The sequence below is a fragment of the Astatotilapia calliptera genome, chromosome 14 (assembly GCF_900246225.1).
Source record: "Astatotilapia calliptera chromosome 14, fAstCal1.2, whole genome shotgun sequence".
In the NCBI taxonomy this organism is placed as follows: domain Eukaryota; kingdom Metazoa; phylum Chordata; class Actinopteri; order Cichliformes; family Cichlidae; genus Astatotilapia; species Astatotilapia calliptera.
Genome location: NC_039315.1, coordinates 10,927,039 through 10,940,064, shown reverse-complemented (window position 1 = coordinate 10,940,064; position 13,026 = coordinate 10,927,039). Strand labels below are relative to the sequence as shown.

Genomic DNA, 13,026 nt, shown 5'->3' with positions numbered 1-13,026 from the left:
TTATTATACTGATAAAAATGAACTTTGACACAGAGTCATGTGTACAGAGTTATAATGGATGATGAATTGCAATTCGGTTATAGAGTAACATAAACTGGCTGCTCGCCTAGTTTCTTGGTGTCATCTCAGCATGACACAGCAGAAAAAACCTCATTATCATTAACTTTATTTATTATTATTTGTGGCAGTAGTATTAGTTGCAGCAGTTGGAGTATTTTAAATTGGATTTCTCTTTTAGGAACAGTTGTGGAGAAATGACAGACATGCTTTCTCTTCTCTGATAGCTTCTAGAAAAAACAGATGTTGCCAGTGCCATCATAATATGTGCTCAGCGCCTCTCTGCATTTTCAGAGTCGTGATTTTCTCTTATTTCATGCTTTTTACTGTGACTCATTGAACTTTCCTTTTAATTGCATTTTAAACACAAACACTTTACTCATATTAAGATAACACTGATATAAACATGGCAATACTGATGTATGGAATTTAAACCATGGCTGGTTCTTCGTGAAGAGCACAAAATGTCCCAAGAAAACATACCTCTGAAGATCATCACTATTTTGCATTTCAAAGCTCTGCTTTTACTTCCATTACAATATTAGCCACTACAGGTCATAGTACAGTCGTGGCCAGAATCTACTGCTCTTTGGTCAAGTCACACTTGAAAGGGACCAAAACACCAGGGTGGCCAGCACTTTGACACTCTGCTGCCAGTTTTTGAAACCAAACTTATATGATTTCTTGGTAGGCTAAGTTTTGTATTGACAACTCCTTTAAAAGTGTACTCTCTCAGATACCTGCATTTAATTATTTACAACAAATGTATTATTTATTACAACCACAATTAACACTAGCAAACAGTTCTCTATTGCATCCTTGACAACGGAGCATTGTGCTTGCTGAGCAGTGTCAAATTGTCAAGACACTCAGCGATTTGGTGAGTGTTTTCAGAAATATTTGCATCATCCACACAAACTGTTGGAGAGTGCAGAAATCTGCTACCGTACAAAGGAACCACAACAGAGTTTTTAGTACAGCACAATATACCTCCTTGCCCCGAATTTTACCTAGTGACTGCCAAAAACTTCCAGCAACCATTCACCAACTGGTTGGAGAACATAGATTAATGAACAAAGGCCACTTACCAGTCTCTAGGGCATAGTTAATAAGAACAGTTTATTGTTAATTCTGTTGAGTTCAATTTCAGTTTAGGTCAGTGTGCATCTGAATTGAACAAAAACATTCTCAAGTCTTTCTTCATTCGCATTAGAAAAATTTATTTTGGTAATTTTCTCACAGTCATTTTGACAGTTCTGTTTGATGAAAAATTCAACTTTGACTTGGCTTTTTATCATTTTAGGATCACGTAGGAATGTGCTCAGTAATGGTTGGTGGTTTTTATTTATTTTTTCTTAGCAGAGGATAAATGGAGAGTAGTGTTGAGCAGTCAGGAGTTTCACACCACTTTGTTGTGGAGGCTGGATTGTGTGCCTGCACTGTGTTACCAGCTACACAGCTTCAAAGTTAATGTCGCCAACCTGAAAGGAAAGTTATAGAAATATTATCTTATTTTGAGTAATCTGGTGATATTTACAATATTAATGAGCTAAATTCAATAAGTGAACATTTAAAAAGTTGAAAATAAGAGAAAACCTACAAACCTGAACATGAGGCGGGGCGCTGAGCACGTATGTGACAGCACTGGCAATGTCTTTTGGTTCCAAAGGCTGTCAGAGAAGTGAAAAATGCTTAATAACTTTTATCAGAGTAATCATATTAACAATCTATAAACTGTGAGATTAATAATTATACCTTAAATTCACTGTACATAGCAGCTACTTTTTCAGGTTCATTGCTGTGGAGCCGTGATACAAATTCTGTGTCCACTAAACCAGGAGAGAGGCTCTGTAAAAAACAAAAGAAAAACAAAGGTAAAAGAAGTGTGATTGTGTGTCGACTTCGGAAAGTATTGTAAATGTGTCTCATAGCAGCTGAAATTGGTTTTAAGGGCACTTTTTGGGTTTATCAGTGTTCTTTAAAACCTTACCGTGGCTCTGATATGAGTTTTTTCTGCACGCAGCTCCTGCCTCAGGCCCTCAGTCAGCGCGGTTACAGCGAACTTGGTCGCCATGTAGAAATGTAAATCGGGAACGGGATAGACATGATGTCCACCCACACTACAACAGAAGAACATTTCACTAGGTCAGCATTTACCAACATATTTTTTATCTGATTTCAGGATCACATCTGTGTTTTATCCTTGGAGGAGGAGTCCTCTTTACCAAAGAAATGAAACGAGTGAGCGCCACTGGCATCTTAATAAAATGTCACCCTCTTCCTCCTCATCTCAAACTCATCTACTGAACTGAATTCCAGGATTGAATATACAAAAATGTGCACAAATATGCCTATTTATTCCCAATATTGGGAATAAAGGCAAATCTTTTCATTCTCACTATTGAAATCTCCACAGTTTCCATTCACTTTAGGTTAAGAGTCTTGGCATCATCCTAGACAGCTCACTATCTTATAAATCTCACATTAATGATCTCACTTGTTCTGCCTATTTCCATCTACGCAACACGGACCGATTGTATCCTTCTCTTTCCACCCAGTCTGTATCCTTTCTTGATCATAGTATAGTTACATCCCACACTGTCTATTGTAATTCTCTCTTGCATGGTTTCCCCCAAAAATCCCTCCATAAGCTTCAACTGGTTCAAAACTGCGCTGCCCGCATACCAGCACATCATCCATATCCTTCAGGAATGTCACTGGCTCCCTATGAAATTCTGAATGGCATACAAGTTTCATCTGATTACCTTCAAGACCCTTCATAACCTTGTTCCTCCTTACCTTTCTGACCTGTCAAGCACTACCTCTTCTGCCCGCTCACTTCGATCTTCTTCTTCTATCCAGCTTGCCTTCTTTCCCCCTCAGCACCATGGGAAGCAGAGCTTTTAGCTGCTCTGCTCCCAGCCTGTGGAACTTTCTACCTCCAGATATAAGAAACATTGGTTCTCTCCCCCAGTTGAAATCTCAACTTAAAACCTCTCTGTTCAAGTCTGCATGTTCGCTGTGAACTTATTGTTTGTATATTTTATCTTGTTCTTTTGATTGTTCTTTGTTTGCCATTAGTGTTACCAACAGAAGCTCATAATCTCAATCTGAATCTGAGCATGATTATATTCAAAGATATTTGAAAGATGTTTAAATCATCAGACTTCACAGGCATGGCCGTCGTTGATCATCAGTAAATAAAACTGCACCTGTTTATGTTTATGATGTGCCCATCATCCACATTTCTCTCTTTCATTGACTGATAAGCTTCACGTGCACACATGCTCAGTGCAAGAACGTTTACCTGCAAGAAACCATGCAGAAAAATAAAAAGTAAAAATTATTATAATTATTATTATTATTTTAATGGGCTAAATTGTTTTTGGTGTTTTGCTGCTGTAACAGAATAATTCCCCAACTTTTAGAGCTACATAAAAGTGATAATTTTATTTCATTCAATATTCTGCAAAGAAAACATTCCAGTGAATGTATTTCCACATACCGCACACAAAATATTATTGACGTCTAAGTCAAGATAATTGTTTTCTAAAATATCTGAGCTCTTACGTCCATCATGTTCTTCCATCCACTGCTTTTGCCATTTATCAACTGCTCTGGCTGTGCCAGACCAGCATTGTTGATGCACACGTCCACGCCTTTGTGCTGATTTTTGATCGCTGCAAACATGGACAGAATCTCCTCCTCTTTGGTCAAGTCACACTTGAAAGGAACCAAAACACCAGGATGGCTGGCGCTCTTACACTCTGCTGCCAGTGTCTGAAACCAAAAGGAAATGGCAGATGATAAGCTTTAAGATTAGAAAGGTAAGAATTAAGATTAAAATCAGCGTTTTTATTAATTTCTTATTTTCTAGTGAAAACTGTAGAGACGAGAAAAAAAAATAAAACTGAAATTCAGATGTTTGTCATCAGTTCAGTTGTGTCCAGCCTTCTTTTTCTGCAATGGAGTAAATTGAAATTGAAAGTGTTGTGCCACATCTATCAATGAATCTATTGATCATCTATCAATAATCAAGTTTTACACACAGTCTGTATTGTCGTGCGACAATGACTGACCTGTTGTAAAACAGGTTTAATTACAGTTAAATAAAATGACTTATGTAAGCCTGACACAGCTGGAAGATCTTGTGTAAAATATACTTTGCACTCTCGCAGAAAGTCTGAGTTTTCATTCCAGCCTGACACAATTAAAAATGATTTGCATATCAAAAATTATATGAGTCTTTCACTTCAGAACAAACCTGTATTTTTCCAACATCTCTGGCGCAGCCCATCACTTTCATACCGAGTCGGACCAGCTCTACGGCTATAGCCGCCCCAATGCCGACCGAGGCTCCGGTCACCAGAGCCACTCTGCCCCGCCAGCGCTCCATCACAGCTTGGATTCCTGCTACACGCAAGAAAGAAAAACAAGTATGAAGAGAGGGACGCTGGGTCTCCAGGATAGTCACCCTTGAGCTCAAACTGTCCTTTAAAGTGAGCTATCTCTCTCTCTATATATATATATATATTACAGAAAGATGTTGCAAGTCTTGGTGCAGCCTTCACGCCAATGAATGGAAAGCAGTGATTGATTAAACACTTGTTATTCGTTACACTGCCAAGCTAAATCAAACAAAATCTCTTATCTCAAGATTCCATATCATACTTGTTTTAGTACTCCCTGCACAGTTCTTTGTACCTTGCACTGCCACAATAACGTCTACAGAGTAAGTTATACCTGTTGCTTCACTTTAATGTCCAATAAATGGATAATAATGTGTTTGTGACCATCATCGGTGTTTCCTCTCTAACACCATAGACTGAGAAAGTGTCACTAAAAGAATCCTGAATCAAAATCTATGCTGCAACAAAGAATGTGGTAGAAGTTTAAATTTAAGGGGAAAGAGCTTTGAATATTGTTTAGTTTTTTATTCAAGTTTCTTTTCTTTTCTTTTTTTTTTTGCCTGTCCCGTTTGGCTCTTTTGCCATCAGAATTATTGTCTAAAGGCAAAGAAAGATGCCCAACGGATTTACTTTACCAAATTGACCATCCCAGCCTTGCCATAATGGTCCATTTGATTCACATTTTATTGTTTATTTTATTTTCACTTGCTGAATACGGGACAGACTTGACTGGAGGAAAGAAGGGGAGAAAGAAAGAGGGAAAGAAAAACAGCTGAGAAGAGGGACGGGGGAGAAGGGAAAAAGACAAAAACCAACAGAACGGGCAGAGAAAAAATGCATATATCAATCACCTAGATCACCTGTTGAGAAAGAAAAAAGAAAACAAGCAGAAGAGAACAAGAGTAATAGAATAAACAACATCACAATGATATATGGGAATATGACAGTAAATACTAAATATTAAACATTATTGTGCAGCACATAAGATCAACAGAACACAGTGTGCTTTGAGGTAGGAGCCAAAAAGGGTGTAGTTTGTGGGTGTGATCACCCGTGTGTACACCTGTGAGCATGAACTTTATTCAAGTTTCTAAGGTTTGTTTTGTTTTTATGTAAACAAAAAATAAATAACTACATCCAACAAGACTTGCATTGTAAAGTTGAACACATAAATGCTGTTTTAACATAACACCGTAGTTTTAAACTGGAATAAACCTGGTCATTTATAAACCAGTTGTGAACAGTGAACTTTTTCACAGAGTCATATTTACAAAAATGGATGATAAATTGTAAATAATTGGTTTATTCATTTCTTTGCAGCAAGACAAACTAATTGCCCACCCAGTCTCTCTCTCATGTTAGCATGACACAGCAGAAAAAAACTCCATCATCATGATAGCATTAGCAGTAGTAGAAGTAGTAGGAGTATTTAATCCGACATTTAAATATATTGTCTTTGAGAACGAGATCTCTTTTTGAATACACAAAGACATGTACAGTTTAAGAGTAGACTGATAAACAGACACACATTATTCAAACACACATTATATATGCTCTTAAATTCAGAAAAACTTCACTTTACTTTTTAATATGTTTATGGCAAATCAGTCTCTGTTTAATTTGGTCATCCATGCGCATCTCCTGCTTAAATCAGCACAGAATGAGAGAGAGATGAGGCACTGAAGGAACTCTGAATTGATATCTATTCAACAGCAAAGATGGTGGTAGAAGTTTATCTTTTATTTTGGAGCATAGTCAACCATTGTTTCCTCTTCAATCAGATTTCACTGGTGATTCTATACATGCAGCTCCTATGACCAGTACAATTAACTTTAATTTAGATACTGCTTCAAAATAATTGCCCAAATAAGTAACCAGAAGTGTTGCAAGGATGGATGCCAAGTTGTGAGAGTAACTTCTTCATGACCTTTGGCGTCATACATAACTGTAGCAGTTATTTGCTCTACCTGTGGGTTCATCTCATTATACAAAACAGCCCACCAACAGAATTTGCTATGCACACTACATAAACTTGATACTGTGTTCTCCATAAAGACTGCCTAGTAGGTAAATTTTCCACAATAACTCAAATGCTAGTCCCTGAAAACTTCACAGGCTGACAACAGCTCTTCATCTTTGGTCTGTTTGCGTCAGCATAACTGCCCCTTCACCTAGTACATAAAGGGGGAAAGGTTAATAACTAATAAACAATAGGCATGTTAGTCATTTCATCTGGTATTGCTCCCTGCAGCTGAGTTTGTAACTACACCGCTCTGTGATAAGATCTGGTAAGTTAATCTCATTTGGTGTTAATTAACAACAGGTGCACTAGAGCGGCAATGATAAAACAACCCGTGAATTATGGTGTTTCTGTTCAGGGAAACCTTTTGTGGTCGCAAATTTTGAAGCCATCATGATAATCTTCTCCCACCAACGATGTGGAGATCCAACCCTTTTAGATCCAATTAAAATCAAGACACTCAAAAAGATGCTCTGGAAAAGAGTAGAATTCTTGGAACAGAGTTTAATACACTGAATCATATGAACAGCAGGAAAAATACATACAGACATTTAGCAAGAGAATTACAAAGCAGAAAACAAGCAAAGCAAAACCCCGGGGTGTACAGCCTTAAGCACAGACAGTAGGACAGTAGGTCCTTAAAACATTAGCTGGACAGGTATCTGCTCCTTTGTGCAAGGAGGAACATAAAGAGCATAAATTGATACCGCCAAATGGCCCCAGATTCACCTGAGAGAAAACCAACAGAACACTTCAGGGACAATATATTTCTGTCCATGTGATGCCACCAGGTTGCAACTCAGGCTGTCCAGGAGCTCAGTAATGCAGGGGTCCAGACCTGGGAGTTCCCCCAGGATACCTCCCAGTTACCCAGTTGCTCCATGATTTCCACCCCCCCTTGACAGCTTATGTTATATTTGCTAAGTACTGTAAGCAGTGTCTGAAAGAAATGAAACAGTTTTTCTGATATGTATTCAACCAAAGACAGGGTGGAATTCCTTGGCTATCTAGTTAGTTATAGTAATTCTTCTGGGTGTTTTGTCTATGCAGATATAAAAAAAAAAATGTATTATACTTACCTTAATTACAATATATTTAAGTAATTTTATTGAAATTGTTGTAATTTTTTCAGATATTTTGCTTTTACCTTAAATATATTCTTTGTTTTTATTCTTATATAAATATTTGTGTACTGGATATTCTCCACAGGACATTTTTATTTAAATGTCCTATTACAAACAGCACATTAAAATCCTTTACCACAACAAGAGCACTGCAATGAAAGAAATTTCCCTGAAAATCCTTTTATTTTATTCCTTAGTGAAAATTATCAGTAAAATGTTATACAGTGTTTTCATGAGTACATAAAGTCAGTAAAAATTACATTAAGGTACATTAAGGTGACATGCTGCAACTTCTCACTGAGATGAAAAAAACACAGATATGGTAAATGTTTCACAGACTGTTTTGAAAGGAGGCTACAAATGAAATATGCAACAGTTTCTCCTCAGGGATGAGAACATACAACACGTTCTCACTCCCAACTCGTCAAACGTGTGACGCATGGTCAGGCTCCCTCTGCTGCACTTATGGACGCGCAGGGTACCCCTCTCGCGTTGGGAATTGACGTGAAGGGTCCTCCGATTGAAGAGATTGCTGCGGAAGTGCCTGCTGTCGGTATATTTAGACATTTTCCAAATCACATTGTAGTGACGTATACAGAACACAATAAATTATATAATGTAAACAACTACCTGAAAAACAGGTAGAACGATGCTTTTGTATCGTTTATTGCATTTACGGAGGGAGTGATGTATGCTGGGTAATGGCACAGCTAGCTACTGGGTGACTTTATTCACCCGCTTCGGCTGTTATCAGTCCATACAATGGGCGTTATTAGCACAAACCAGTCCCATAGATATGGGCCATCTCCTGCTAGATTGTTCAGAAGGTTGTTCTCATCCATCCAGATGGAGGATCACTAACAGGAGCGTGGAAGACTCCAGAATCCACTCTGGCTGGAATCCGGTGGATATGCAGTGTTTACAGGTAAGACCATTTACACGGACAGCATTTATAGAATGACTATTAAAAGTCAGCGAGTGTCAGTAATGTTAATGTGGTTCTCTTAGTAATACACCGAGTGCTAATATAACAGCTTTACGATGCATTTGTAGATATTATTACGTGTTTTACCGTCTTTATGGTGCTAGCTTAAAGTTACGGTGTAAACGTTAGCTTAGTAAAGCTGTTACTGGTTAAACGATGTTAGCACAGAAATATTAGCTTCTGTCATGACTGATGAAGTTACTAGTTAATAAAGTTTCCAGTAAAGTGTTTAATCGCAGCCACAGATTGACAGCAAATATCTCGATTAGCTTCAGTGCATCTATAATAAATATGTGCAAGTTTCAGTGCTTCGTTTAAACTGTATGATACTTATACTGACCCAGGGTCAGTGTAAAATACAATCCTAGCTGTGTGAACAAAGCCTGGCTCCTTTAATCCTGCATGACAAACCTCAGGATGCAGGCTATTATTACTCTTTACTGCTGGCACACCTGTCACGCCTGAGAGTGAGCTAGAAACTTACAGTGACGTGGACATCATGCAAAGACTGCCAGACTCTGTAATACTGCAAATGATCAGTGACTCAGGTTATCACTAAACTTTAAACGGTACCTCTGTGTCTCTGTGCTGAACATCTAGGATTGAGTCAGGCTGCATTGACTGTGGGACTTTAATGTGTTAAAAGCAGGTTGAAGACGGCTCAGAAACATTTGAAGATTAAAATTTAGCATTATGGCTGCTGGTGGTTTGTAAAGCCTCTACTCAGCTGTATTTTTGTTACTAATTTATGTTTGTTGTTGTTTAACACAGATTTCAGAAGAGCAAATATGCTTAATAGTTTAACTAGATGTCATTTGTCAGTGTGGGACTGCTGAGTCACCTGAAGAACTCATTTCATTCATTTTCCACATGATGTTCATTTACAGAAATGTTTCACAGGAGCTGATTTCTCCCAAAGGGTGAACTAGTGTGTTTCCATAGATTACCTCTGTATGAATGTACTTCTTAAATGAAGGCAAGTGTTTGTCCTTTTTTGTTCCTCAGGTACAGTACGTGATATCAAGGGCAGGCGGTCAACACTGGGGGTAGACAAGAAGCAGACGTACTTCCAAGAGGGAGCTGCAGTGAGGACACAGCCAGGTCACTGAGGTCAGAGATCAGAATCTGAAACAGCTCAGGTTTATGTTTTAGAGGTTATAAAAAATCAAAATGTATTTATAAAGAAACCTTTAAATAATAGTCATAATTATGATTATTATAAGAAATATCAAACATTTAAGTGGATTTTCTGTTACACATATCGTGTTAGCCCTGCAATAAACTGGCAGCCTGTCTTTGTCCTGTATCAGCTGGGATAGGCTTCATCCTCCCGCAACCCTGAATTGGATACATTGTATTCCAATTATGTAATCTGATCATTTACAAACTCAAGGTATCTAATCAAAATGTAAGTAATAATTATAAAATGGGAAAGCAGAAATAAGTGTGACATAAATGTAAATGTGTGAGCTGACATAGAGGACAGCTACATGCAGTCTGAAAAACCTTTGTTGTCAAGTTTGCAGGTCTATCAGCACGAGACATTCTTACATAGAAGAGACGTTAAAGTCTCTAACTCAGTGAAGCATTATTGGTCCCATCTGTTTGGATAAATATAGTAAGTTGATGTTTGTCCATTTATTGACACATTTCCTTAAGTGCTTATCCAGGATCACAGTGGAGCTGCAGCTGGATATGTTCACTAAATAAACCTTACAAAAGTTAACAATAAACCTGCATCCATGTACGTTGTTGTCCACAGGATGAGAAAATCAAACTGGAAGACTGTGGAACATGTTAATAAATGTTTGTGTTTATGTCTGTGTCTTTCACAGGAGGCGCTGGAAGGTTTCCCTAATAGTTCCTGGTGAATCAAAGCAGAACCATAAAGGTTGCTGGACTGCATGATGGCCTTACCCCTGAGCAGTCATCCTGTTAAAGGAGGAACCACTTAGCTGTTTTCAAAGTAGCTGAGCAGATTTCATCTCAAGTAAGCGATTAACTGTTTGTTCATCTGTTCTGCCACTTAAAGAGCATTTAAGGACATCTTTTAAGTGTCCAGTTGAATTAATTCTACTGGCTCTCATGGTCATTTGTTATTATAGCCATATTTTTCATGTTCATCCAGCTATTTAGTAAATTCTATCTATTTAGTAATATCCGTCAGCTATAAAATGTAATATAAATATAAAAATATCTAAATATCTCCTGTCCTTTATGTTTTAATGATGTAAGTCTGTTATCGTGTTTCAAGTCAAGTCAAGTCAACTTTAATTGTCAATTCTGCCACATGTACAGGACATACAGAGAATAGAAATTGCGTTACTCTCAAACCCTAGTGATTAGAAAAATGCAAATAAAATAATTTAAAAGTAAAAATTTAAATAAATACAATACAATTTTACGTATAACAAAAAAAAAAAAGCTATGCAATATACAATATACAATATTCAAGTAAGGAGGCATAGTGGTGCAAAATAGGCAAATAGTGCAAATGGAGATTTACATTAGCATTCCTCACATATCAATGAGATGCTGTACAGTACAATCCTACTGACACAGCAGAGGGATAACGACGGCTATTCAACATCGTTACACGACACATTCGAGCTGCATGACACAGACAAAGTGACTAAATCATCTTTTTTGTGGTTTATTGTCTTCAAACCAGCAGACAAAGCCGATTGCAGAAGATGTCGGAGAAGAACTTCAGGCCGTGTACTGAAAAGGTATTTTTTTCTTGTTATCAAAGACATTTGGAGTGACGGCTTCTACAACTGGTTGTGCTAAAGTAACGCTTACAGTCTAAGAAATCATAGTGTTGATATTCAGCACAAAGAGAAAAGCTCACTTGTTTGAATTTATTTACAATCATAGTTTTATAAATTCTGAATGTAAACATCTTTTACAGCTTTGATATTGTTTGACACTAGATATCAGGTTTAATTTAAAGGTTTCTGTGTCCCAATGAGCCATTTACACTGATCAGTGTCAGTTTAACTGTAACACATTCATTATTTAGATTCAACAAAGAAATAACTGAATGTAAAAATGGCAGCCCACAGGCCAGGTTTATAGAGATATATGCATGCATTATGAAATTTATATATCCCAGATAATTGTTATTCCTCTAGTCATGGCAGACCCACCTCTTCCTCCCAAGTTAACTGCAACCCAAAAGAACTAGTGGGGCTATTTACACACTCACAACCAGTGTGGGGTAAAAAGAGCCACCAAAAAGCTGTCAGCCACAGATGTGCTAGAAGAGTTAGAAACTCTACTTATGGAGAAACTTTCTAAGTCTAACAGAGGACAGGTACTCCTGCCCAAATAACATGATATAACCCCACATACAGCCCAGCCATAAAGTGAACCAAGTCATTTAGTTAAAGACAGCATGGGACCAAATGCATGTAACCAGCCTGCACCAACCTGGCATTTCTTCCTCCTGAATTAAATGAATGAATGGATGAAAGTTAAATGACTACAAACCTAAAGCCACTAGTTCCCACACTGGAGCTCCCTGACACTGTGTGTTAACCGTATTTAGCTTGTATCAACAGTTGTAACAGGCTAAGCCACCTGAGACACTGCATTGAATTTGTTCCTGTCTTAATGATTTCAGCTCAGATGTTCTGCTTTTTCATTTCAGTAGATCAAAGCAGCTTGTGCTCCTTCTGCTTCCAATTTAGAAGAAGAAGGCGAAGGCTTCAGCGAAGTGGCGTTCATGGTCTCAGTGAACAGTCATGGCCACACACTGCATGTGGTTTTAAAAGCAACATGTCTGTTCACCACAACAATGGAGATGTGTAATATTAGTGCAGCTACGGTTTGTTTTTGAACATCAGTTCTGTTTTCTACTTTGATCACTTAGACCAAAAAAGTGTTGTTTTCAGATTCTTTCTTTTACATCTATAAACCACCTGTTCATTTTTTTTATTACAATTAGTTTCACATGAATGTTAGTGTTTCCTTTATGATCTTTTAATGCTTACACTACACTGTACATGTCTACATTAGAGACATTTCTGTTACCTGTTTCTGTTGACTCAGAGTTGTGAAATGTTCTTTTATTTGATGCACAATATGAAGCTCATAATTTTCTTACAAATAAAACTCTAATGACAAACATGAACAGCTGTGCTTATTTCTGAGACATGAGTTTTTGAGTGTGTTCATATTTAGACAGTGTGCATCTGTATGCTGAAACTGTAATGGTGAACCTGAGGTGATGGTCAACAGAAGGGAAATATATATCAGTATAAAACAATATTGAAGTAATGTCTTTACCCTCTGCAGCGTGTGCACGCAATCACCTTATTCACTGTAGTAAACATGCACCGCTAGCTCACGTGACTGTCTCCATGGTTACATCGTATATTATTAGCTATGTAAACAGCTTCCATAGATACCACCATAGCTCTCTGCAGC

General features: G+C 37.7%; 1 protein-coding gene and 1 long non-coding RNA gene across 3 annotated transcripts; one reads left to right on the top strand and one right to left on the bottom strand.

The window, feature by feature from the left end:
• Positions 1-1,275: 1,275 nt before the first annotated feature.
• Positions 1,276-4,500, bottom strand: LOC113035704 (dehydrogenase/reductase SDR family member 11-like). Its single transcript, XM_026191339.1, has 7 exons — positions 4,322-4,500; positions 3,628-3,837; positions 3,270-3,364; positions 2,048-2,177; positions 1,813-1,905; positions 1,662-1,727; positions 1,276-1,538 (listed from the first exon to the last, which is right to left on the bottom strand). The coding sequence occupies exons 1-7, from the start codon at positions 4,451-4,453 to the stop codon at positions 1,509-1,511; spliced, it is 756 nt and encodes a 251-aa protein (XP_026047124.1). The 5' UTR covers positions 4,454-4,500; the 3' UTR covers positions 1,276-1,508.
• A 4,002-nt stretch (positions 4,501-8,502) lies between these two features.
• On the top strand, positions 8,503-12,709 carry LOC113035709 (uncharacterized). Of its 2 annotated transcripts, none has more exons than XR_003274381.1 (4): positions 8,503-8,535; positions 9,601-9,705; positions 10,431-10,585; positions 11,270-12,709. It is a non-coding gene; the product is annotated as an uncharacterized LOC113035709 (long non-coding RNA). The 2 variants fall into 2 exon arrangements; XR_003274380.1 differs by having other exon boundaries at positions 11,267-12,709.
• The last annotated feature ends 317 nt before the right edge of the window (positions 12,710-13,026 follow it).